At 38.6% G+C, this 25,053-nt stretch overlaps 1 protein-coding gene across 4 annotated transcripts in view; it reads left to right on the top strand.

Moving 5' to 3' along the window:
- The window catches only part of RIMS2 (regulating synaptic membrane exocytosis 2), a 1,281,054-nt gene that overhangs the window by 752,097 nt on the left and 503,904 nt on the right, over positions 1-25,053 (top strand). For all 4 annotated transcript variants that reach the window (XM_053715268.1, XM_053715269.1, XM_053715270.1 and 1 more), the window contains 3 exons: positions 10,019-10,138; positions 22,552-22,651; positions 24,527-24,650. In XM_053715268.1, coding sequence (XP_053571243.1) covers positions 10,019-10,138; positions 22,552-22,651; positions 24,527-24,650 — 344 coding nt within the window. The remainder of the gene's footprint in view (positions 1-10,018; positions 10,139-22,551; positions 22,652-24,526; positions 24,651-25,053) is intronic.

Genomic DNA, 25,053 nt, shown 5'->3' on the forward strand with positions numbered 1-25,053 from the left:
TGTAGAAATATGTATTTATGAATAAATAGAACATATTCTTCTTTTTTGTCTCCATTAACTTCTATGGGGGACTAGGCTTTTTGTGCGCGTTAGGTTAGAATGGGATTCCTATATCTATATATATCTATACCTATATATAATCATGTGTATATAAATATATATATATATATATATATATATATATATAGGTATTGATATATTTCCATCTTAATATGGGAAGAGTCCACAGCTGCATTCCTTCCTTGTGGGAAATACTGCACTTGGTCACCAGAAGGAGGCAAAGACACCCCAGCCAAAGGCTTAAATACCTCCTCCACTTCCTCATAACCCCAGTCATTGTTTGCCTTTGTCACAGAAGGTTGGCAGAGAAGTGTTAGAAGATTTTGGAGTAGTCTGTTATGGAGGGTAGTACTCTTCAAGATGGGACTGGAGTTTTAAGTAGTCCTGTCAGCCTCTCAGTGAGAGCATGGATGAAAGTTAGAGTCCGGAGATGCAGGGATAGTCTTTCTGCGAAACCATCCCGACTCATATTAACAGCTCCATAAGCAATCAGCGGTGACAAGTTTCGCTGCCTGCTTTCTTCACTCAAGTCCATGTCAGGAGCGATGCTACTATCTGTCACACTTGAAGGGCCGTGTTCCTATTCCACGGCGTAGATTCTGGTAAGATTGTTTCATATTTTATACATGTATGATAACGCAAGAAGGCAGGGTCACAGTGTGAGTTCTTTTATCTGTATAGAATCAAGGGTTAATATCTCCTTAGGGGGATTATTGAACTGGGGGGGGTGAATAATCTTATATGTTTATTTGATTTTATGCTGCATTATGTGTGAGATGTTATTGGCTCATAGGCTGTTATGGAATATATAGGTTTCACTTTCAGTTTGAAAGCCAGGCAGCTTACAAGCTTGGTGTGCTTTCTCATAGCAAGGACGGTCCTGCATTGTGCACTATGTGATTCATTCCCTTTTTTCCTGACCGGGCGTCTATCAGAGAGGAGTCATAAATCTTTGTACTGTCTGGGTCATAGGAAGTGGTGAGTGCCACAGTCATTGGGGTATAAGGGTGCTGTTTTTTTAAATAAAATAAAGATGTTTTATTTCTCTAGTTCTCCGGTTATGGCACTAGCGATGGAGGATTCTGTTACTTTAGAGGGCACTCCCTCTTTACCTAATGAGTAATTCCTGTTTATATGGTGAGGAGGCCTTAGTTCCGCCCTCTCAATTATGTTACATATGCCTTGATAATGTGATAATATGAAACCTGTTTGATACCAAGGAGCCGTCCACCTCTGAGGAGTTTTCGTCCAGTGAGGCGCGTACCCTACATTCTTATATCTCTACACATGCAATTTTCCCGTAGCATTGCTGATCCTCCATCTGGAGGTTACTGCGCAGTTCAGACGGCGGTCTGAAGGGAAAGAGGTGATATGATAGCAACTTTCAAGTACATTAAAGGGTTTAGTAAAACTGAGGCTGTGGGTATTTTACATAAAATGGAAAATTCAAGAACAAGGGGTCATGAGATCAAGCTAAAGGGTAGTAGATTCAGGAGTAATTTGAGGAAGCACTTAAACTTCCTCAAGAGTTAGTAGCAACAAGCACTGTGGGGGACTTTAAAAATGCATGGGACAAGCATAAGGCTATCCTACGAACTAGATAAGTTTATACTGTTAGGTAAGGTTGGGCAGACTTGCTGGGCCTATGGCTCTTATCTGCCATCAATATCTATGTTTCTATGTGTCTGCAGCCTTTAATGCTTTACCTTGCCCTGCTAAGCGCAAGCGAAAGGTTACATATTGCACTCCTTCCCAGAGTACATCAGATAATTTATTGGATTTAACTGAGGGTTATCCGAGGATGAAGTTCTTTCTGAGAGTTCAGAGTATGAACATTCTGGGTCGGAGTCTGCTGCCTCTAAACCTCCGGTCGCGGAGGAACCAGACTTTAGTTTAGGAATTTGCACTTTTTTCTAAAGGAAGTTTTTGGCGAATTCAGAGGTTCCAGAGTTTGAGCACAGGGTGGTACCTTATCCTTCCCTGCTCCTGTTAGATAGCAAATATTATTAAGAATGAATGGGACAGGATTGGATTCCTTTTCCCCCTCTTCTCCCTTTAACAAATTGTCCCCGGTCCTGGACTCTCAATGGAGTTGTGAGGATCTGTCCCTAAATGGGATGGCGTTATCTTCACCCTTGCTAAACGTACTACTATCCCGCTTGAGGATAACTCTTTGTTTGAAGAGCCCATGGATAAAAGATGGAAACTCTGTTAAAAAAAGATCTTTCAACATACAGGATATTTGTTTCAACCGGCGGCAGCTGTTGCCGCGATTACTGGAGAAACTACCATCTGGTGTGACTCTTTATAGGATTTGAGCAGGGGGGGATCCCCTCGACGTTACTCAGAAAAGATTTACCGCCTTGAGGGTTGTTAATTCTTTTATCTGTGCTGCTCTTAGGCAGTTTATTTGCTTGAATGCTATGGCGTCAGCTTTTTCTGTTCAGGCCCGTCGGGCTCTGGCTGAAGTCATGGTCTGCGGATAAGACTTCTAAGTCAAGACTTCTTCCCTCCCTTAAAGGGAATGATTTTGTCTGATCCAGGCCTGGACTCCATTATCTCCACGGTCACAGGGGGCAAGGGTGCCCTCCTACCGAAAGAGTATATGAACTAATCTAAGGGACGATTTTCGTTCTTTTCGTTCTTATAAAGCCCATGTCAGCAGACCTCAGCTAAGCCAGACCAAACCAAAAGCTCTTGGAAGCTGGCTCAGTCCTGGAATAAATCCAAGCACAGCAAGAAGCCCGCCGTGTCTACGTCGGCATGAATGGGTGGTCCCCGGTCCTCTTCTGGATCGTATAGGGGGCAGTATGTCGCTCTTTTTAGTTGCTTGGTTCAGGGACGTGCAGGATCCATGGGTCCTGGAGGTCATAGCTCAGGGTTACAAGATAGGTTTTAAGTCTCAGCCACCCAAGGGCAGATTCCTCCTGTCTTCCTGACCAGGAAGGAGGGAAGCCTTTTTGGGATATGTACGGGATCTGTCCTCTAGAATGAGACAATAAGGTCCATTTTTCCCCTCATTTGAGAGGGGTAGTTCATGACTACAATAGAACTGAATGCTCCCTTCTGGTACCAATCCTCAAGGACCACTTCCTAAGGTTTGCATTCCTGAACCAGCACTTCCAGTTTATTGCCTTCCGTTTTGTCTAGCTAAAGATTTTTTTTTTGAAGAGTGGACCATACGGAATATCTCCTCTGTCCTCTTCGATCCCATGGATGGCATATAATCTAGAGAGAGTTCTCTTGTATCAAGTACCAGGGTAGAATCCTCGGGTATTATAATAGTCTCCATAGACATGAGAATATTTCTAACAGACCAGAGATGTTGCAAGCTAGCTTCAACATGTCTTGCCCTCCAGATCTCCTTAAGGCCATCTGTGGCTCAGTGTATGGAGGTGGTTGGTCTCATGGTGTCCAGCTTGGACATTTCCTTTGCCAGGTTTTACCTCAGACTGTTGCAACTGCGCATACTGAACGAGTGGAAGGGCACTCATTCGGATCTGTCTCATCAGATTTCTCTGGACAACCAATCGAGGTCTCAGGAGGTAAAGCTCCCTTCTGATCTCATTTTGGATCTTCGGGCGATATACAATGCTCTGAAGACTTGGCCTCTGCTGGGTTCATCCCAGTTAATCAAATACCAATCAAACAATATATCCTCGGTGGCTTACATCAACCATCAGGGGGGAACGAGAATCTCCCTAGTTTTGAGGGAAGTATCTCAGATTCTGGTGTGGGGGAGACCCGCATTTGTTCGCTGTCGGCGATCCACATTCTGGGTGTGGATAACTGGGAAGCGGATTTCCTCAGCAGACAATCCTTCATCCGGGAGAATGGTCTCTCCATCCCGAGTGTTTGCAGAAGTAAGATCTTATAATGTCTCAATACCAAGCTACCCAGATAGGGGTCGAGGTACAGGGATCCTCAGACGGAGCTACCAGATGCATTAGCGGTGCCTTGGAGGTTCAAACCAATATATCCTTTCCAACCATTACCACTGCTTCCTAGTGTAGTGGCTCGAGTCAAGCAGGCATCAGTGATACTAACTGCTCCGTCTTGGCCACGAAGGATATGGTTCGTGGATCTAGTGGGGATGTCATCATCTCCTCCGTGGAAGTTACCTTGTCGCAGGGATCTGCTGACCAAGGTCTCTTTGTTCATCAATGTCTAGATTCTCTGAGGCTGACTGCGTGGAGATTGAATGCTTAGTCCTAGCCAAGAGAGGGTTTTATGACAGATTTATTTTTACTCTCATTCAAGCTCGTAAGCTGGTTGCTCGTCGGTTCTATCATAAGGTGTGGAGGACCTACTTATTCTGTTCTCCAGGATGAACTGGAAAAGGGCTTTTCTACAAGTTCCCAGAAGGGACAGTTTTCGGCCCTGTCTGAGTTACTGCACAAGAGGTTTGCAGAGCTTCCAGATTTGAAGCCATTTCTTAAGGCTCTGCTGGGATCAGACCTGTGTTTAGATCTAAGGCTCCTCCTTGGAGTTTAAATCTTGTCCTTAAGGTTTTGCATCGGGTTCCATTTGAGCCTATGCATGAAGTAGACATTAAATTGTTGTCTTGGAAGGTTCCTTTTCTACTGGCTAATGCTTCTGCGCGCAGAGTATACTTACCTGATAATTTCATTTCCATCTTTATGGAAGCTCCCGCGCGTGTTCTCCGATGGGTGGCCCTATATTTAAATTTTTTTCTTCTGGCACCTTTTTCACCCTATTTCTCTTACTGTTTCTTGTTCCCTCGGCAGAATGACTGGGGTTATGAGGAAGTGGGGGAGGTATTTCAGCCTTTGACTGGGGTGTCTTTGCCTCTTCCTGGTGGCCAGGTTCAGTATTTCCCACAAGTTATGAATGCAGCTGTGGACTCTTCCCATACAGATGGAAATGAAATTATCAAGTAGGCATAATTTATCTTATTGTACCAAATAAACATCAGATATATGTAGAAATATATATTTATTAATAAATAGAACATATTTTTCTATGTGAAGAACATTTGGATGTGAAATATTCATATTTTCATGTCGGATTAGCGAACATGGGAATATGCGTTCGGGTTTGCGCGCGAGTTAGGTTTGTTTTCCACTTTTTTTTCTCCATTGACTTCTATGGGGAAATAGGTTATCACTTGCAATATTCTATTTTGGCTTTTTGGGTGCGTCGGGTTAGCGCAGGAGCGTAAACTTCTTACTTTCAACAAAAAATTTACTTCTAGTGCAGAGAAAGCGCTTAATAGCGCTCCACTTTTAATCTGGCCCATAGTATTTAAATTTGTGTACATATGAATTAGAGAGAATTTAAAAAAAACTGAATCTTTATTTTACTTTTACCATTAAATATTTGCTCTTGGTGATAAATTAAGCTATGTGTATTTATATTCTATTAAAGGGACAGTCAACACTTACTTTAACATGTTTTTATATTGAAAATAACAAAACGGAGGTCCGCCTACACTATACCCCTCCTGCCTTGCCGCCTTGCTTCTGTCCTAATCAGCGGCGCTAACTACTCTAATACCCGGTAAATATGGATGCCGGACTCCCCCCACCATTACGTAGCTGCCTTCTTCTTCAACTGATAAGCAAATCAGAATCCAGTCCTCGGACTGAAATTGCACGCGCTTGCAATTTCTGTCCGATGCCTGGATTCTGATTTGCTTATAAGTTGAAGAAGAAGGCAGCTACGTAATGGTGGGGGGAGTCCGGCATCCATATTTACTGGGTATTAGAGTAGTTAGCGCCGCTGATTAGGACAGAAGCAAGGCGGCAAGGCAGGAGGGGTATAGTGTAGGCGGACCTCCGTTTTGTTATTTTCAATATAAAAACATGTTAAAGTAAGTGTTGACTGTCCCTTTAAAGCATTATTATTCAGAAATTCTAAATATTAGTTTATGTACATTTTTAAAATACTAGTTGTAAATAAATAGAAAACATAATATAAAATGTTGTTAAAACCATCTCAGCTTTACCATACTCTTTTCATTATTCATATTTTAATTGTATCTAATCAAAAACATCAAATCTAAATGGTTAAACATTAGACAATGTTAATTAAAAAGACTTCTATTTCTGTGAAATAAAACGATCGGAGTAGTGAGTTTTTTCAGAGAAGTTTAGGTTTGGCTTAAAAGCCGATATTATTAATCTCTGGAAAAAAATCATGAAACATTAGTTGAAAAGAAAAGCTGCCACCCCTTCATGCCCCGGGGCAAGTGTGTAAACATTCGCTTAAAAAACAAAATTGCACTATCGTCGATATTATTTTCCATAAAGCAGGAAGCTGCGGACATCTAGTAACATAGGACGTTCCATGCCATTCTAAGGACATTAAAGCACAGCGCTGTGATGACGGCATAGAACGTCCTAAGGGCTTTTTAATAGGTTAAACCTATTTGAAAGAAGTATTTAGTATAATAGATAGCACCTTTTATTGCATACAAATGCCATATATTATACCATTATACTCGTTCCAAGTCTTACCACAGCCTTCATATGTTTTAAATCGGGATACAAAACTAGCTCAGGTATACCCCCCCCCCCTTTCACCCATGGCCTGTTTAATACATCTTAACAAACTGGCACACTCTGTTCTTCACAACTACTGCACTGTATATCGCCTTTAAAGATAAGGCTGTAGACCTTATTAAATTTTATCTCTGCAACTATAATCTTAGGCTGCAGTGATAGAAGCAGAAAGTGATGGTCTCTGCTTATCAGAGGCCAATGTCCAATGCAATGTAAATAACTTTCATTGTGCCACACCACATATAGCCCACTTAAAAGGCCAAAATGTTCCTACATTGGTATGTTTTTTTAAAAGTAATTGCAAATTATTTCTACCTGATCCCCGCAAAAAGAAAGCACCTGTACATTAATTCATATTAGATACAGGTGGACTGTGCGATTATGCATTTAACTATAAATATATATATATACACATACATATACAGTATATGTGCGATATGGTGGCAATGAGCTCCATACCGCACAAAATCCATGGCCTAAGAATACATGCTCGTGCACGTGCTGAAGTGCGGAATGGCGATCACCGTAATGCAAAAAAAAAAAAAAAAAAGTTACGTTTAAACCTAACATAAACCCCAAGTCTAAACACCCCTAATCTGCCGCCCCCGACATTGAGACACCAAAATAAAGTTATTAACCCCTAATCTGCTGACACCAAAATAAATTTATTAACCCCTAATCTGCTGTTCCCGACATCGCCGCCACTAATAAAATTTATTAACCCCTATTCCACCGATCCCCGACTTCGCCGCCACTATAATAGAGTTATTAACCCCTATTCCCCCGCACCTCAACATCGCTGACACTATAATAATTAGATTTACCCCTATTCCGCCACTCCCGACATTTCGATCTCTAAATAAGGTTATTAACTCCTAAACCTCTGGCCTCCCACATCACCACCACTAAATACACCTATTAACCCCAAAACCGCCATCCCCACACATTGCAAAAAACTAAATTAAACTATTAACCTCTAAACCTAACAACCCCCTAACTTTAAATTTAAATTACAATATCCCTATCTTAAAATAAATAAAAACTTACCTGTGAAATTAAAAAAAATCTAAGTTTAAACTAACAATTAACCTAACATAGCTATTATACTAAATTAAAAGTAAGGGGGTTGTTAGGTTTAGGGGTTAATAACTTTTTTTAGTGTCAGCGATATTGGGAAGCGGCGGAATAGGGGTTAATAGCTTTATCATAGTGTAGGCGATGTTGGGGTGCGGGGGAATAGGGGGTTAATAAATTTATTATAGTGGTTACGATGTCAGGGAGTGGCGGAATAGGGGTTAATAACTTTTATTAGTGGCGACAATGTCGGAGCGGTAGATTAGGGATTAAAACGTTTAATTTAGTGTTTGCGATGCGGGAGGGTGGCAGGATAGAGGTTAAAAGGAGTTTATGTGTGTTAGTGTACTTTGTAACATTTTAGTTATGAGATTTGTTTAACAGTTTTGTTGTGCAAAACTCATAACTGCAGGTCTCAGATAGCGGAACGGATCGTGTCAGTATAGGTTGTATTGCAAGCTTTTTAGCATCACCGCACAACCTGTAATACCGGCGCTATGAAAATCCCACACAAAAACGTAATTTTTTTTAAATGCGGGATTGATGTTGCGTTACAGGCTAAAATGCTTGCAGTACAGCTATACCGACAAGACTCGTAATTGCTGCATTACGATTTTTACGGTAAAATTGCCATTTTTAAAACCGTAACGCAAAACTTGTGATCTAGGTGAATGTCGCAAATACATTACATGTAACCATTTCTTAGAACAAATCCAATAAATAATAAAATATAATAATTACAACACTGTTAACAAACTTATAGAATCATCAATATTTTTATTATCTTTTATTTTTAAAGCCATGTTCAGTAGCGCTGTGCAAGGGGAACACAAAACAAAACACTTAGATATAGTTATACAATACAGATACAGTACAAATTAACATAGTATTAACAATACCAGTCAGTGCAAGATAGCATGCACTCTAAAGATATATATTGCATATAATATTAAAGGGACACTAAACCCAAATTTATCTTTCATGATTCAGATAGAGCCTGCAATTTTAAGCAACTTTCTAATTTACTCCTATTATCAATTTTTCTTCATTTTCTTGCTATCTTTATTTGAAAAAGTAAGAATCTAAGCTAAGGAGCTGACCCATTTTTGGTTCAGCACCTGAGTTGCGCTTGCTGATTGTTGGCTAAATTTACACACTAATCAGTAAGCGCTATCCAGGGGGCTGAACCAAAAATGGGCCGGTGTTCTAAAGTTAGTGTGACTACCGCGTCACTTCCGGTGACTTTAATCAGCTGCTGGAGGTTTGTGGCACTCACTGCTCATGCGCTAGAGGCCCAACCTCCTACAAACAGCTGTTTAACTTACTTGAGAACATCGGTGTTATAAAGTAAGTTGTCTACCACGTAGGAATTGCCGCCTGATCGTTCTGTCCTTCTCTCCATAACATAGATTTTATTTTGCAATACTTTTGAAATAGTTTTTACTTGCTGTATTTAGTTCCTTTTTCGCCTTTCTATACCTTTATAGCAATATCGCAAATTAGTCAACGCTGTACTGTGCTGTATTTTTGTGTTTTCTGAATGATCATTTCGTAAAGCCTCCAATATAATCCTCAGACGTTTTTACCTTGTTATGAATTATCTTCTTGCTTCCACCAATGTCTAATGGAGGCTTTAGGAAATGATCATTCAGAAAACACAAAAATACAGCACGGTACAGCGTTTACTAATTTGAGATATTGCTATAAAGGTATAGAACGGCGAAAAAAGAACTAAATACAGCAAGTAAAAACTATTTCAAAATGATTGTAAAATAAAATCTGTGTTATGGAGAGAAGGACAGAGCGATCAGGCGGCAATTCCTATGCGGTAGACAACTTACTTTACAACACCGGTGTTCTAAAGTAAGTTGTCAGCTATTCTGCCTTAAACAGCTGTTTGTAGGAGGTTGGACCTCCAGTGAGCGCTGTTTATTGTGCCTTAAACATGCGCATAGAGCGCCACAACCCTCCAGCAGCTGACTACACGTCACCGGAAGTGACGCAGTAGTTAAATTCCAATGGTAGACATCTTAATTTAAGACACCGGCTCCTTAGCTTAGATTCCTGCTTTTTCAAATAAAGATAGCAAGAGAACGAACAAAAAATGATAATAGGAGTAAATTTAAAAGTCGCTTACAATTGCCTGCTCTATCTGAATCATGAAAGAAAAAAAAGTGGGTTTAGTATCCCTTTAAGGTGTATCATTGCATTATTCATAAAACTCGTAAACACAACACAGCTAAATGAGCGCAACCTCTGTACAGTGCACAGCTGCCCAATCTTTAAGTTACTCTCAATGAAACTCTGTTTCCTCCCTGTTAGAATGATATCTCATTTTGTTCCTTATATTCCCAACTTAGCACCCTGTTACCTGGCAACCATCCAAAGATGGAGAGCGTTTAATTGGCCGCATTTTGCTAAATAAGCGGCTGAAAGATGGAAGTGTACCTCGTGACTCTGGAGCAATGTTAGGATTAAAGGTGAGTGTCAATTAGCTATACCTTTTGTTATAATTATTATTTTTCTGGCTCTCTGATTGATGTAACCATCTGCTAGGAGCTGCGATATTATGTAGTTACAAATCAATTCTTAATTATTTTGAACGTAACAATGCTTAACAATTCATAGCGTTGATTGTTTTTAAAAAGGGGTATTATAGTCAAATTCATAATCTTTCTACCTACAGTGAGATTTCAAACACTCCCTAATGTTTATAATTTATTTTTTATGAGATATATAAGCATACTAAACTGATTTTAGCTCACATAGACATCATTGGCTGATTGCTAACTGACTTTTCAAAAGTCAAATATACAAATTCATTTAAGTTAACAGAAGATACTTGTGTAAAACTATAAAGTTAAAGACACACACCAGACTGTTCCTACGCATTTTTCAGGTGGTTAATGGAGCATACAGACATATGCCCATGATTTGCTTGTGAGCTTCAAACAGTGTCTTCTAATTATTATATAGCAAATGCCAGCAAAAAATTTTTTATTTAGCAATCTTTGTTAAAAAGTGATATTAAAGGGACTTTAAACACTTTGAAATGGTAATATAAAATGAAAAACGTAAATATAAAACATTTCTGCAATATACTTTCATTATTTATTATGTCCCCGTTTCCTGTAATTCTATTCTGAAATTGTGAGCATTTCAGTTCCTGTTAGAAATGGAAGTGCAGAACACTGTTATATTCCACACAGCCATTGGCTGCACACTCTAGTGACCTATTTATAACTGTGCCTAATTGGCTACAACAAAGGAGGTAACCTAAGTTACAACATGGCAGCTCCCATTGTTTTATAGACAATAAAACTTTACCTCTGGTTAATGATGAAAAGTTCCCCAAATTGCCCCCAAAATAAAGTGGACAGTTCTTTAAAATAAATAAAAAATATAAGTATTTTTATTTTTTTAATAAAAAACTGCACAAAGCAGTTGTAAGAGGTTAAAGGGAGGTGATGTGGGGTGTTTGGAAGAAAAAACTGCACTTAAAGTGCCTTTACATAGAGGCGAATGGGCACTGTGTTTTTACTCTACATATATATGTATATACTAATATATATAAACACATAAATATATATGTATCTGTTCATAAACATATATTTCTTTCTAATGGTAGTCTACAGTCCTTACTTTTGGGAATTATATCAACTGGCCACCAGGAGGAGGCAAAGACACCCTACATCAGAGTTTTATCTATTCCTCTTACTTCCCTTCCCTCCCAGTATTTCTTTGCCTCGTAAAGCAGTAGGCATGGATTGAGATGATGCTGATATTCATTGAAGACTTTCAGCTATACCCCTTCAATGGATAGTTCCTGGAAGAGAAGGGGTTTAGGAGGATTATGTTTGTGTAAGTTATATTCTCCTTGTTGGAGTTGAATCAAAACAACTAACCATGGGTGTGGCAGGGTAGTACCTTTGTCTCCCCCTGTTTGATCAGTGTCTGCATTCCTTCTCACACCTTTCCTTCTCTTTTAGTTATAGGTCAGGGCAGGCATGGAAAGACAGTGCAGATGAGCGAACCCTGAGTGGGCGTAAGTACCTGCCTTTAAGCCTTGATTACTCCCTATAGGAGCACTAGGTTAGTGGGGGGCTTCATTACGTGTGGAGTTTCTAAGCTCTGTGATTCAACTTTTTATTTAAAATGGAACACAGAGTTCAATCATTTTCCCCCTGGAAGTTAGCGACAACTTTCTCAGTGCTTCAGTGTGTACTGAATAGCTTGGAGCGCTGAGGACCAACATTGTGTTGCACGTCTTTGTACTGGATGGGAGGCGAGGCGTATGTTCCCTCTAGGAAGTATCTCTGGCAAGCTCTCGGCTACAGTCTCTTCTGAAGAAGTGTGCAGGTGGCTGGGATTGCGGTGACTTGCTCCACTGTAGATTGCGGCGACTTGTCATTTTCTTCTATTGAATTCTGGTATCAGGAGGTGGGTAAGACTCTTACACCAGAGTCAGGTTACTATTAGGGTTTTAATTTGACCACATTTATTGGTACTAGTATAATTAATTTTTGGGATATTTTTGCTATTGCGCAATTTATTTACTTGCTGTGAGGATAAATTATTTCTTTAATTGGGCTTTATACTCTAGGAGATGGACTATCCTGGGACTGAAGCCGTCAAGGAGGATGATCATGAATGGGATCCCTAAAATGTTGGAGGTTCAGGACACTAAACAGACTGAAGTCAAGCCTCTACAGAAGCCTCTGAATTGATTTTAAACCCCAAAGCTAAATCCCTGAATTTTTCCCTGTCCCTTCTCTAGTGGATGAGATTATCTCTAAGCCAATTAATGGGGAAAACAGGGAATTCCATTTAACCCTCCCCTGAATTTTAACAAATTGTTCCTAGTTTAAGATTTGAATCTGGAATTATGGGGAACTATCCCCAAGGTACATGGGACAATCTCTACTCTTGCCAAAAGAACTACCATTAGAGAATAGTACATCCTGTAAAGATCCTATGGTCCAGAAGTTGGAGGGCTACCTGAGAAGGGCCTTCCTACAGGGTGGTTTCCTTTTTCAACCAGCCATGAGTGCTGCGGCAGTTACAGGCGCTGCTGCTTTCTGGTGCTATTGTCTCTCTGAGTTAGTCTCGGAGGAATGTTCTTTAGAGGAAATCCAGGACTGTATAAGGTTTCTTAAATCTGCAAACTTCTTCATCTGTGATGCAGTGGTTCATTTCACCTGCATCAATGCAAAGAATATTGCTTTAGCCGTTTAGATAAAAGGGCCCTTTGGGCATAATCTTGGTCTGCAGATATGGTATCCAAATCAAGACTTTAAGAATAAGACTCTCTTTTGTCCTTGATAAGACTCAATTATTTCTACTGTCACAGGAGGTAAGGGAGCTTTTTTGCCACAAGATAAAATGGGCTAGGCCTAAATCTAAGGCAGGGGGTCATTTTCGTCCCTCTATACAATCCAACAATTAGAGAGCTTCTCAAAACAAGATTCTTCCAGGACTACGTGGAGACCAAACCCTGTATGGTCAAAGCCCAAACAATTCAAGAAGGCATGAAGGTGCAGCCCCTGATCCGGATGTGGCCTCTTTTGCAGGAGGCGTGGGCCCGATCAGTTCAGGACCTATGGGTCATAGAAATTGTGTCTCAGTGGTACAGGATAGGTTTCAAGGCTTTGCCACCTTGTGGCAGGTTTATTCTCTCTCACATCTCCAAATGAGTAAACACAAGACTGGCATTTCTTTGCTGTGTACAAGATCTAAAGGATATGGGGGTCATTGGTCCAGTCCTTCTGTCAGAACAAAGGACAGGTCTCTATTCAAACCTGTTCATTGTGCCAAAGAAAGAGGGCACTTTCCGTCCTATTCTGGATTTAAAGTTTCTTCGGGTTTCCTCGTTCAAGATAGTAACCATACGATCGATCTTACCCTTAGTTCTTCAGGGTTAGTTCTTGTCCACCATAGATCTGAAGGATGTGTACCGTCACAATCTGATCCATTGAGATCATCATCGATTTCTTCAGTTTGCTTATATGGACAAACACTTTCACTTCACAGCTCTTCCGTTTGGTCTTGCTACGTCCCCCAGAATATTTACAAAGGTTCTGGGTGCTTTGTTATCTCAGGCGGTAGCATTTGCCCCTTACTTTGATGATATATTTGTTCCGGCTCTGTCTTAGTCTTTAGCAGTGGTTCATATGGAATGTCTACTGCGATTTCTTCGCAGTCATGACTGGAAGATAAATATAGCAAAAATTTGTCTTTCCCCCAAATGAGAGTGACGTTTTTGGCAGTCATTATAGACTCGGTGGAGAGGAAACTCTTTTTAACACATCAACGCAGACAAAAACTGTCGACGACTTCATGAAGTTGTGACCTTCTCCTTCAGTAGCTCAGTGTATGAAGGTTGTGGGTCTCATGGTCGCAGTTTCAGATGCAATTCAATTTGCAAATTTCATTTGCGTCTGTTATAGCTTTGCATGTTAAGCCAGTGGAATGTGGACCACTCTGACCTCTCTCAGAGATTTCTTTTGCATCAGCCCGCAAGACAATCTCTTTCTTGCTGAACTTCCCAGAACCAGTGTCTCAGGGTATGGGTTTTCAATGTCCGTCATTAGAGATTATCACTACAGACGCCAGTTTGTCTGGTTGGGCAGTGGTCTGTGGTCACTTGAGAGCACAGGGTGTTTGGTCTCCTCGGGAAGTGTCTCTGCCCATCAATATTGTGGAACTCAGATTTTCAACACTCTTCAGTCATGGCTGAAAACATTAGTTTTCAGTCAGACAACGTCACGACTGTGGTTTATATAAATTATCAGGGAGGAACTCGCAGCTCTTTCAGAAATTAAAGAGGTCTCTTGCATCTTGTCATGGGAACAGAATCTTTGTTCGATATCTGCAATTCATATCCCAGGAGTGAACAACTGGGAAGTGGATTACTTTAAACTCCTGTTGTTACATCCTAGGGAATGGTCTCTCAATCAGGAGATCTTCAATCAAACAGTAGCTCGCTGGGGGTGGCCATAGATAGATCTAATGGCGTCCCGGCTCAACCACAAACGTCCTCATTATGGTTCCAGAGAAAGGGTTTACCAAGCGATGTTGATAGACTTGGGATTATCATCATGAATACCCTTTTCCTCTGATTGTTCTCTTTCACAGAGTGGTTGCACGTCTTAAACCAGAAGGTGTTCAGGCAATCTTAGAAGCTCCGGTGTGGCCTCGCCGGACCTGGTATGTGGGCCTGATCAGAATGTTACTCGCCCCTCCGTGGCATCTTCCGCTTCGGCAGAATCTGCTCGTTCCAGGTCTGTTCTGTTATCAAAATCTGCAGTCTCTAAAGTCAGAGTCAGTAATCAATACCTTGATTCAGGCTCTCAAGCCAGTTACTAGAAGGTTTTATTACAAGGTCTGGAAAGTATATCTTTCCTGGTGTTCGAAACAGGGTTTTTCTTGGCATTCTGTCAGAATTCCTAGGATTTTGCAATTTCTGGAAGAGAGTTTAGACAAGGCTCTGTTGGCTAGCTCTCTCAATGTCAGATCTCTGCCCTTTTATCTTTATTTCATAGAAAGTTAGCGCGTTTTCCTGGTATTCAGTCCTTTGTCCAGGCTCTAGTCAGGATCAGACCTGTGTTTAAGCCAATCTCTCCTTCTTGGAATCTCAATTTGGCCCTAAGGGTTCTACAATTGCTTCAATTCGAACCAATGCACTCGTTGGACATTAAGTTGTTATCCTGGAAGGTATTGTTTCTCTTGGCATTCTCTTTTGCTAGGAGATTTTCTTCCCTGTCATCAGATCCTCTGTACTTGATCTGGACCAGATGGGTTTATTTACTGTATCTGGCTTTTTACCAAAGGTGGTTTCTACTAAGAACATCAATAGTAAAATTGTGGTCCCTTCTCTTTGTCTGAATCCTAAGTGGCCGAAGGAGAGACTTTTGCTTAATTTTGATGTTGTTAGAAAATTTTACTTTTGTCAATCTTCCACTGTATTTGTTTTGTATTCTGGTAAGCGGAAATGTCAGAAGGCTACTGTGGTATCCTTGTCTTTTTGGTTGAGGCATTTGATTTGTATGACTTACTTGAAGGTGGGTTAGCAACCACCCACTATAACTACGGCTCATTCAACTCATCCTGTTTCTTCTTCCTGGGCCTTTAAGAATGAGGCTTTTGTGGAACAGATATGCAAGGCAGCGACCTGGTCATCTTTGCATACTTTTACCAAATTCTATAATTTTTACATTTGATAGGAAGGTCCTTCAGGCGGTAGTTTCTAGTAATTCTTATCTTATTCTCTTTTTATCTTATTCCTCGGCTATATAGCAATACTTTATTAAAATTATTATTATTATCATTTATTTGTATAGCGCCGCCAAATTCCGTAGCGCTGGGTACAATGATAGGGGTATACAATGACAAAGATTTGTGATACAATACAAAACATAACAAGACTAAACAAATCTAGCACAGGAGGAAGAGGAATACTTGGAGGGAAGGGGAAGTTGGAGGAATAGATAAAACTCTGGTGTATGGTGTCTTTGCCTCCTCCTGGTGGCCAGGTGATGTAAATCCCAAAGTAAGGACCGTGGACTCTCACTAACAAGAAATAAATTAATTTACAGGTAAGAATAAATAATGCTATTTAATTATTGCTGCCCAACGCTGCGTGAATTGCCCCCTGCGCTGCGCTAGATGGTTTGCTGTGTCTAAGGCCTGAGAACTAGGCTCCCATTGGAGACTTTGGATGGGCTCTCTCGTGTGCAAGGCTTCTAGACAATGCAAACGTGAGGTCGCATTCGCATTGAGTCTCACTTGTAATACCGGCGCACATTTATGTGCACTGGTATTACTGAATGGAGCAGTAATATCGTGCTTGCGAAATCGCAATATTGCGCTACACTCATAATCTAGCCCTTAGTGTTTAATGTCCATTCAAAACCTTATATACTGTATTGACTTGTCTCACAAAAGTAGTTTAAATTTTAACTTTTTGGTCCTTGTGGTTGTGGGAGTCTATCACTGTTCATCTGTCATTGTTCCCATGGAGCTAAAGTATTTCTCATAAGAAGCTGTCATGTGATAGATCATTCAATTTTATGCTGTTTCATTATCCAGTTAACTGCCTCTAGGCTATAACGTTATGTCATGTTTGAAACATAAAAAAAAATATTTTAAAGTCTCTTTTATCCATTTAACAAGCATACTTATAAGTGGTTACATATATCTGCATAGATGCCTTGTTCACTTTTGTGTAGAACTGTTGCCACATTATGCTATACCCTGTGCTTGCATTACCATCTTGTAGATGATGAGGTCTGTACATTCTTGGTGAACATCCATACCTCTCTAATTTTATATATATTTTACACATGGGGCATATTTATCCATCTCCGTATGTAGCTTGATGCCCCGTGTTTCTGGCGAGCCTGCAGGCTCGCCAGAAACAGCAGTTATGAAGCAGCGGTCACAAAGACCGCTGCTCCATAGCCTGTCCGCCTGCTCTGAGCAGGCGGACAGACATCGCCGGAAATCAACCCGATCGAGTACGATCGGGATGATTGACACCCCCCTGCTGGCGGCCCATTGGCCGCGAGTCTGCAGGGGCCGGCGTTGCAGCTGCTGGTGCAATGCTGAATACGGCGAGCATATTGCTTGCCGTATTCAGCGTGCGGATCAGGTCCGCTAGACTTTCATAAATAGGGGCCATGGGCTGGATATCAAAAATAGTTTATTGCAATTTAAAGGGACAATAAACACCATGATCCCTTTATATAAAATCTTTAGTTATGCCTGAAACAACTTGGCAATATATTTTCATTTTCATTATTTATTTTCCCTCTTTGAGCAATTTCTAATTCTCAGAACATGAAATGAACCCTGCTGACTTCTCAAGGCTAACTCTACTTACATATGTGTCCCTAATTGTCTTTATCAGATAACATCTGGAAACGATTCACTTTATACTTTTTGAAATCCAAATAAGGCAAATGGTGGGCAGAGCTTAGCTACTGAATTTTTTTACAGTTAAAAGGATGTTAATTTGTTTTAAAACATTAAGAGCTCCATGTACGAAGCAGCATAAAGCTGCTGGTTCGCACATGTGACCCTGCTTCCCGCAAGGTAAGAAGCAGCCACTATTAGACCACTGTTTCTTACACTCTTTGCCACCTCTGGGGTGGCAAAGAGAAATCATAGAGAACTCTCTCGTTGAAGGTGATTGACAGACCCTTCTCTTGCGCAATTGGTCGTGCAAGAGAAGGGGCTGGCATTAAACACTCCTTAGATTATGTAATAAAGCATAATAACATATCCGCTGCCTGTATTCAGCAGAGTTGAGAAGCTTGTCCACATGCTACTTAATACATGGGGCCCTCAGACTTGGCTGATATGTTATTCTATAACAGAAATGTCTTATAATTACTCAGTGTTTACTGTCCCTTTAAGAAAATGGCTAATAGGTCCTTCACATCCACATATTAAAGAACCATTGTAAAGTCAAGGCGTTAATAAAATAATTATGGATTGTAGGACTACAATGCTGGGCTAAAATAATACATTTTATACAATTTGGTAGAACAGCTAATTTAAAATTAATATTAATTGTATTAAAGGATTATTCATTTGTGATGAAATAAATTCATAAACAAATAAAGACTATTGAGAGTGCAAAATTAAACAAAGTTATTGAATTAATTCATAAAGCGGTAGAGAAACAGAATAGGATAATTAAAGGACCAGTCAACACTATAGATTTGCATAATCAACAAATGCATGATAAGAAGACAATGCAATACCACTTAGTCTGAACTTCAAATGAGTAGTAGATTTTTGTTAAATAAATTGCAAAGTTATGTCTATTTCCACTCCTCCTGTATCATGTGACAGCCATCAGCCAATCACAAGTGCATATACGTATATGCTGTGAACTCTGGCACATGCTCAGTAGGAGCTGGTGACTCAAAAAGTGTAAATAATAAAAAACTGTGCACATTTTGTTAATGGAAGTAAATTGGAAAGTTGTTTAAAATTGCTGCTCTATCTGAATCATGAAGTTTAATTTTGACTTGAGTGTCCCTTTAAGAGAACTGGTATTGTTGAAGTTTAGCATTATGGCTGAATCTGTTGTGTGATATCATATGGTAATGTCACTGGCCATTTAATCTGATTTGTGACTTTACTGGCAACTAGAAGTAAGATTTTTTTTGCCTGTGGCAAGTAGCACTCGTATTACAAGTTGAAATTAAAAAGTTTTTGCTTGCGTGCTAACCGACTACGAATATTCCGATTGTATTAACGTATTCCCCCATAGAAGTCAATGGAGCAAAAAAAGTGGGGGGGTTGGGTAACCTAACAAACCCGATTTCTCAAGTGCAATAGCCCATTATGAAAATATGAATATTTAACATTCCAATGTTCTTCACATAAAAGAATATGTGCTATTTATTCATAAATACATTTTTCTACATGTATCTGATGGTATTTTGGTACATTATATATCTATACATATATATATTTAAAAATACTTAGAACATATTCCCCTAGGTGAAGAACATTGGAATGTGAAATATTTACAGTAAGTACATAGTTAAACACTTTTTATTAAATATTAATATTGCATAAATATGGTTTTACATGTTTTCATCTACTTGACTGCAAAGGGCTCCAATGCACTTATATATATATGTCTATATATGAATGTGTTTATATGTGTATATATTAGGGGTGAACCGATATATCGGCAACCGAAAAGGATCAGCCGAAAATGGGGGTATCAGCGTTTTGCCAATAGGATAGAAACCTGCCGAAAATGACCAAAATTTATATGGGCATTCTGAAAGCATTTGTATAATCTGACAGTGAAGATGCTGCTTTTTTGGTGACATGTGATGTCTGTCCGGTCACAAGTTGTGGGATTTAGCGCCCGCAGCATGGAGGTGGCAGACAAGTTCCCAAGCTCAGCCACTCCAGTCTTGGCTGGGATCGTGACGTCAAACGTGGGGGTGCCGTCTGTAGGAAGCTAACTGAGGAAAACATCACAAAGTCCAGGCGCTGCACATACACCTAATTCCGGACCAGCATCTTTACCTGCCGACATGGAGCTGGAGGATGGTGTGGTGTACCAGGAGGACCCGGGCAATTTGGCCATCATGTCTGAACGGGTGTCGGGCCTGGCCAATTCCATATATCGCAAGTTCAAGCGGCTCATTGGCAAGTATGATGAGTACATGGTGAAGGAGCTAATGCCGCTTCTGGTGGCCATCCTGGAAAACCTGGACGCTGTGGCACAATGGTATCCCACACTAGTATAAGTGTATGCACATCCCACCAATTAAATCAGTACACTCACAACAGTGACAATAGTGCTCCTCATGACAGGGTACCGAAACCAGTCACTCAGGTGGCACAAGGGTATCCCACACTAGTTACAAAAAGGCATTTTACATCATACCAGGAATTAAATAATGTCATTGTGTCTTGAATGGTTAAAAATTCCACTTACACCATACACAAATAGCTAAATTAGAACCTCACATCAGTTTGTTTAGTAACGCAGGATATCACAAAGTATTGAATCAATGACACTAAGGCATTTTGCATCACGTCCCCTCACCCTATTGATTCTAGTGACACCAGGTTACTAAACTCTAGTGACTCAAATGATAGGTACCGTAAACCAATGCAGTGAAACATTAATAACACTAGTGGTTCCAGTGAATTCAGGTCGGTTTACACGATTGACAACATGGTACCACACACCAGTTATTCTCTGCATTGCACACTTCCCAGTACGGTGACAACCCCTGCTTCACTCAAAGCAAAATAATTCACACCTATTCTCAGAGGTTCATTTTATCTTCTGGTTTAGTCTGAATTTTATTAATTTTAATATTCTGTAATGACACAATTATACTTTTTATTTTAGTATGTATATGTTTTTGTATACTTCTCATACTAGAATAAATAAGTTCCTGTTTAGCAGCAGTCTATGGTGATAACAAGACATTTAAACGTAAAAGCACACTGCAACCTTCTCTGGTAGCTAAAGAGTTAAGCTCCACTATATTACTAATCTTGTTGACTGTTTAAAAATAGTAAAGTATTCCTATGGGAGGAATACTTAAATAGATAATTAGTTTTGGTTATACATTTCCTAATAATGTCACTAGATATACATGATAACATATTGGTTGCTGCCTATGCGGTGACTGTACCGCTGACAGGTCTGCGCATCTAAAGATTCTATTATATATGTATGCAATAACCATGTACTTGTACATACGTTTTTTATTTTGTTTATTCTATGAAGATCTCATGCTGTTAACTCTCAAGTTATTTCAATAAAGTTTTAATTTAAAAAAAAAAAATAATAATAAAAAAAATAAATAGTAAAGTATTGTTCACTACGATGTTTTCAGCTTCCTGTTGTTTTTTGTATACTAAAATAATACTGAGTGACTGAAACAATAATGCAAAACGGTAATAAGTTGTTACCACTTAAAATGATCAAGTATATTAATTCAATTCATATTCAATTATTCATTTAAATTCATGCCATTAATTAAAAAGTCTAATATAATACAATTATACACAAAAATATATATATACTTTTTTAAAAAGGTCATTTTCAGTTTGGTTTTCGGCCAGGTGCTCCATAAATTTTCGGTTTCGGTCCAGAATTTTCATTTCGGTGCACCACTAGTATATATATATATATATATATATATATATATATATATATATACATATATATATATATATATATATATATATACATACACATACAAATAAAAAAAATACATATGTATCTCTATGTTAAAGCCCTTTGCAGTGCAGACCTAATATCTTTGAGCCCTTATATAACTTTTTTATAAAAATAATTATTTTTTGTCACTTTTTATTTGAGCAAAACAGTTAACCAGAGCTCTGAGGTCGCGCTACCCTTACACTCGTTAAATTAAATTGCGCTTAAGCGATCTTGTTTACTTTCAACTTGTAATACACTTGCTCCTTCTGACACACGCAAACAGATGCAATAAGCCCAATATCATTCAAGCACAACTGTTAGTGCTCCACTAAAATCTGGCCCTAAATTTGCTGAAATCCTTACTGCTGACTATCAAATGAAAGGGAAATTGTTCACTGGTCTTGTTTTCTTCAATTTATTCTGATCCCATAAATTGGTAATAACCAAACATCTAAACCACCTTTAATATTAATATTTTAAAATAATTTTACTTTTACAGGGACATGCTTGTGGCATATCCTTAAATGGACATTTTGAGATAATTGTATAAGCAGACAAACTATTTATATAATAACATAGCAGATGAGGTTTGACAAATAAATATCCACTGATTTAAAATATTCTATAATCATAAATATTAAAATATTTTCCAAGTGAGATGACTATTACAATGCTACTACCATTTTTGTAATATATATCATAAGCATAGGTACTGTTTAGAAAAATAAGGTCTGCATCCTCTGAATCTGTATTTGCCACATCCTCTGCAGGGATGTCCACCTCTTGACTGCTATTAGTTTTTTAAAAAGAAAATATTTTCTTTTCTGATGGTAAAATCTTCTTTTCTTTAGCCATAGAGATTACAATATTTTATTTTATTTGTATAAAAAGTGCTCCTGCTAACAATCTATATGGCCCAATATATATTTATGTAAGGTGACTATACCACACCTCAAGCATCCAATCATATTGTCGACAGAACAGATAAAACAAACAAAAAAAACAACTTAAACCACATAGTTCCTATATATATATTGTTACCCTTCTTTGTACCTTTTTGGAACTCTGTCCTTTATGAAAAGTGAAGCATAAAACCATTCTCCATAACCAAGGTGAGATATGAGATTTCAGATGTTCTTTGTTTAAAGTATAATTCTATTTTTCTTTCAATAATAGGTTGTAGGAGGAAAAATGACTGAGTCAGGTCGACTATGCGCTTTTATTACCAAGGTGAAGAAAGGGAGTCTAGCTGACACAGTGGGTCACCTACGACCGGGTAGGGATTTACATATATTCATGTAATGTTCACAATATTTGTGAAATTGATTTTGCTGATAATTTTTGTACTTAAACTGTCTTGTTTGGTCTCCAGCAATCACTTATTTTTACGGTAATTTCATATAGATATAAACTGACTAGAACGTCATAATGATATCTTATAAAAGTTTGCATAGATTATTTATGATTACTAGATTCCAAGCTATTAATCATGTCTTGCACACTACACTGTATGCTTATAGAAGCAAATGCATGTTTTGTATATGGGTTATTTTTTATCAGCAACTCTAAAAATGACTGTAACTCATTTCACATATTTTTGTTAATTGTTTTTGTTAGAGTAAACTTCACTGGATTGCACCAGATGCTTTATGCATTTATAGTAATTACAAGAATCTAAACATTCATGGTCTGCGTAAAGGGACACTAAACCCAATGTTTTTATTTCATGATTCAGATAGAACATGCAATTTTAAGCAACTTTCTAATTGACTCATATTATCAATTTTTCTTCATTCTCTTGCTATCTTTATTTAAAAGCAGGAATGTGATGCATAGGAGCCGGCCCATTTTTGGTTGAGAACCTGGTTTATGCTTACTTATTGGTGGGTAAATGTAAGCCTCCAATAAGCAAGCGCTATCCATGAGGCTAAACCTAAAATGGGCTGGCTGCTAAGATTTACATTCCTGCTTTTAAAATAAAGATAACAAGAGTACGAAGAAAAATTGATAATAGGAGTAAATTAGAAAGTTGCTTAAAATTTCATGCTCTAGCTGAATCATGAAAGAAAAAAATTTGGGTTCAGTGTCCCTTTAACATTTTGCTGTCTGAGGTATCTAATATACTGCATCTTTGTAGTTGTATTAAAAAAAGTTTAATTTAATGCTAAATATTCTAATACTTATTTTAATACGTCGTGTAATATTTATCTTCACTTTTGCTGTTTACATTATGCCATGTGACAGATGTTTTCTTGTTTTTTTTAGAAATAAATATATTTTTTCAGAAGTCTTACAGACATTTTATATCTTCAGTTTTATTTGTAGATTTATGCTATTTGTTCAGTTGAATGAAAATAGGGATGTGCATTTGCGTGATTCGTGTTACAAATGCTGAATATATCTGCCAGCAGCGGAATACTGCTCTTTTGGGAACCGGATTTGTTTGTGTGAAAGTGCAACACATATAGATCTTTGAAAATCCAGATCTTTGTGTGTTGTAGCGGTAGAAAACCCTTTATCCAAACTGCTCGGGACCGGAAAAGGTTTAGATTTTGGAATATTTGCATCTATAAAATGGGATAGTTTTGAGAGCGTATGGGACCAAGTGTAAACAACAACTTTTGTATACTTAGTACCATCAGAAAGATAGCACAGTACTGTAATTAGCAAGTTAATATTTGTTGTTTTAAATAAATATAGACTATTATTTTTTTTAGAACAAAAAAGAAATCAAACCAAAGACACAGGCAGAGAAGTTTGTGACTTACAAGCGGGGAAAAATAGTAATATTTGATACATTTTTTTTTAGGAGTATTAATTAAAATGTTTGGATTTCATAATGGGTTGGATTTTTGGAATTCCAGATTTGGGGATTTGTAGCTGTACTTTCAAAAGAATAAATCCATCTCTGAAAACAGCCAAATGCTGCTGCCGGCGACCATATTTGAAATACTTTACTCACCACACAGTTTAATGAGATTTTTGGACAAGAGAATAGGATAAGATGCTAATGAACTATGTTATCTCTTCTCCATTGCAGGTCTTTCAAAATTTAACAACTTTTTTGTTTTATTTTTTAATTTCTTTAATTTGCTCAACTTTCCATATTAGTAGCATAATGGATGTAAACTTAATGGCTGCACATTTTCAGGTGATGAAGTATTAGAATGGAATGGCCATGTTTTACAAGGTGCCACATTTGAGGAAGTTTACAACATCATCCTTGAGTCAAAACCTGAGGCACAAGTAGAATTAGTAGTCTCCAGACCCATAGGGTGAGTATGTACCCTACTTGTTTTTTGTTTGTTTTGTTTTTTCATGTAGTACCACCTGAAATTAAATCTTTGACCAGGATATGTAGACACATTATTTTAGTAACCCTATCTAGCCTATTTTAATCATAAAAGACTGTTTTACTTCTTGTATTAAAATTAACTCGGTATTTGTTAATACTTAGTTTTAAACTTTGAGTAACAATAACAGCAGTCTTTTGCCATTTCTAGTTATATTTGCCCAAAAAGCACAGTCCCTCCCTGTGATCCAACATTCTAGTGTTTTACCCCATGAAAATCCACCTTAGAGATACTGGGGCATATTTATCAAGCTCCGTATGGAGCTTGATGCCCCGTGTTTCTGGTGAGCCTGCAGGTTCTGGTGAGCCTGCAGTTATGAAGCAGC

Source organism: Bombina bombina, chromosome 5 (genome assembly GCF_027579735.1).
Source record: "Bombina bombina isolate aBomBom1 chromosome 5, aBomBom1.pri, whole genome shotgun sequence".
Taxonomy (NCBI): Eukaryota; Metazoa; Chordata; class Amphibia; order Anura; family Bombinatoridae; genus Bombina; species Bombina bombina.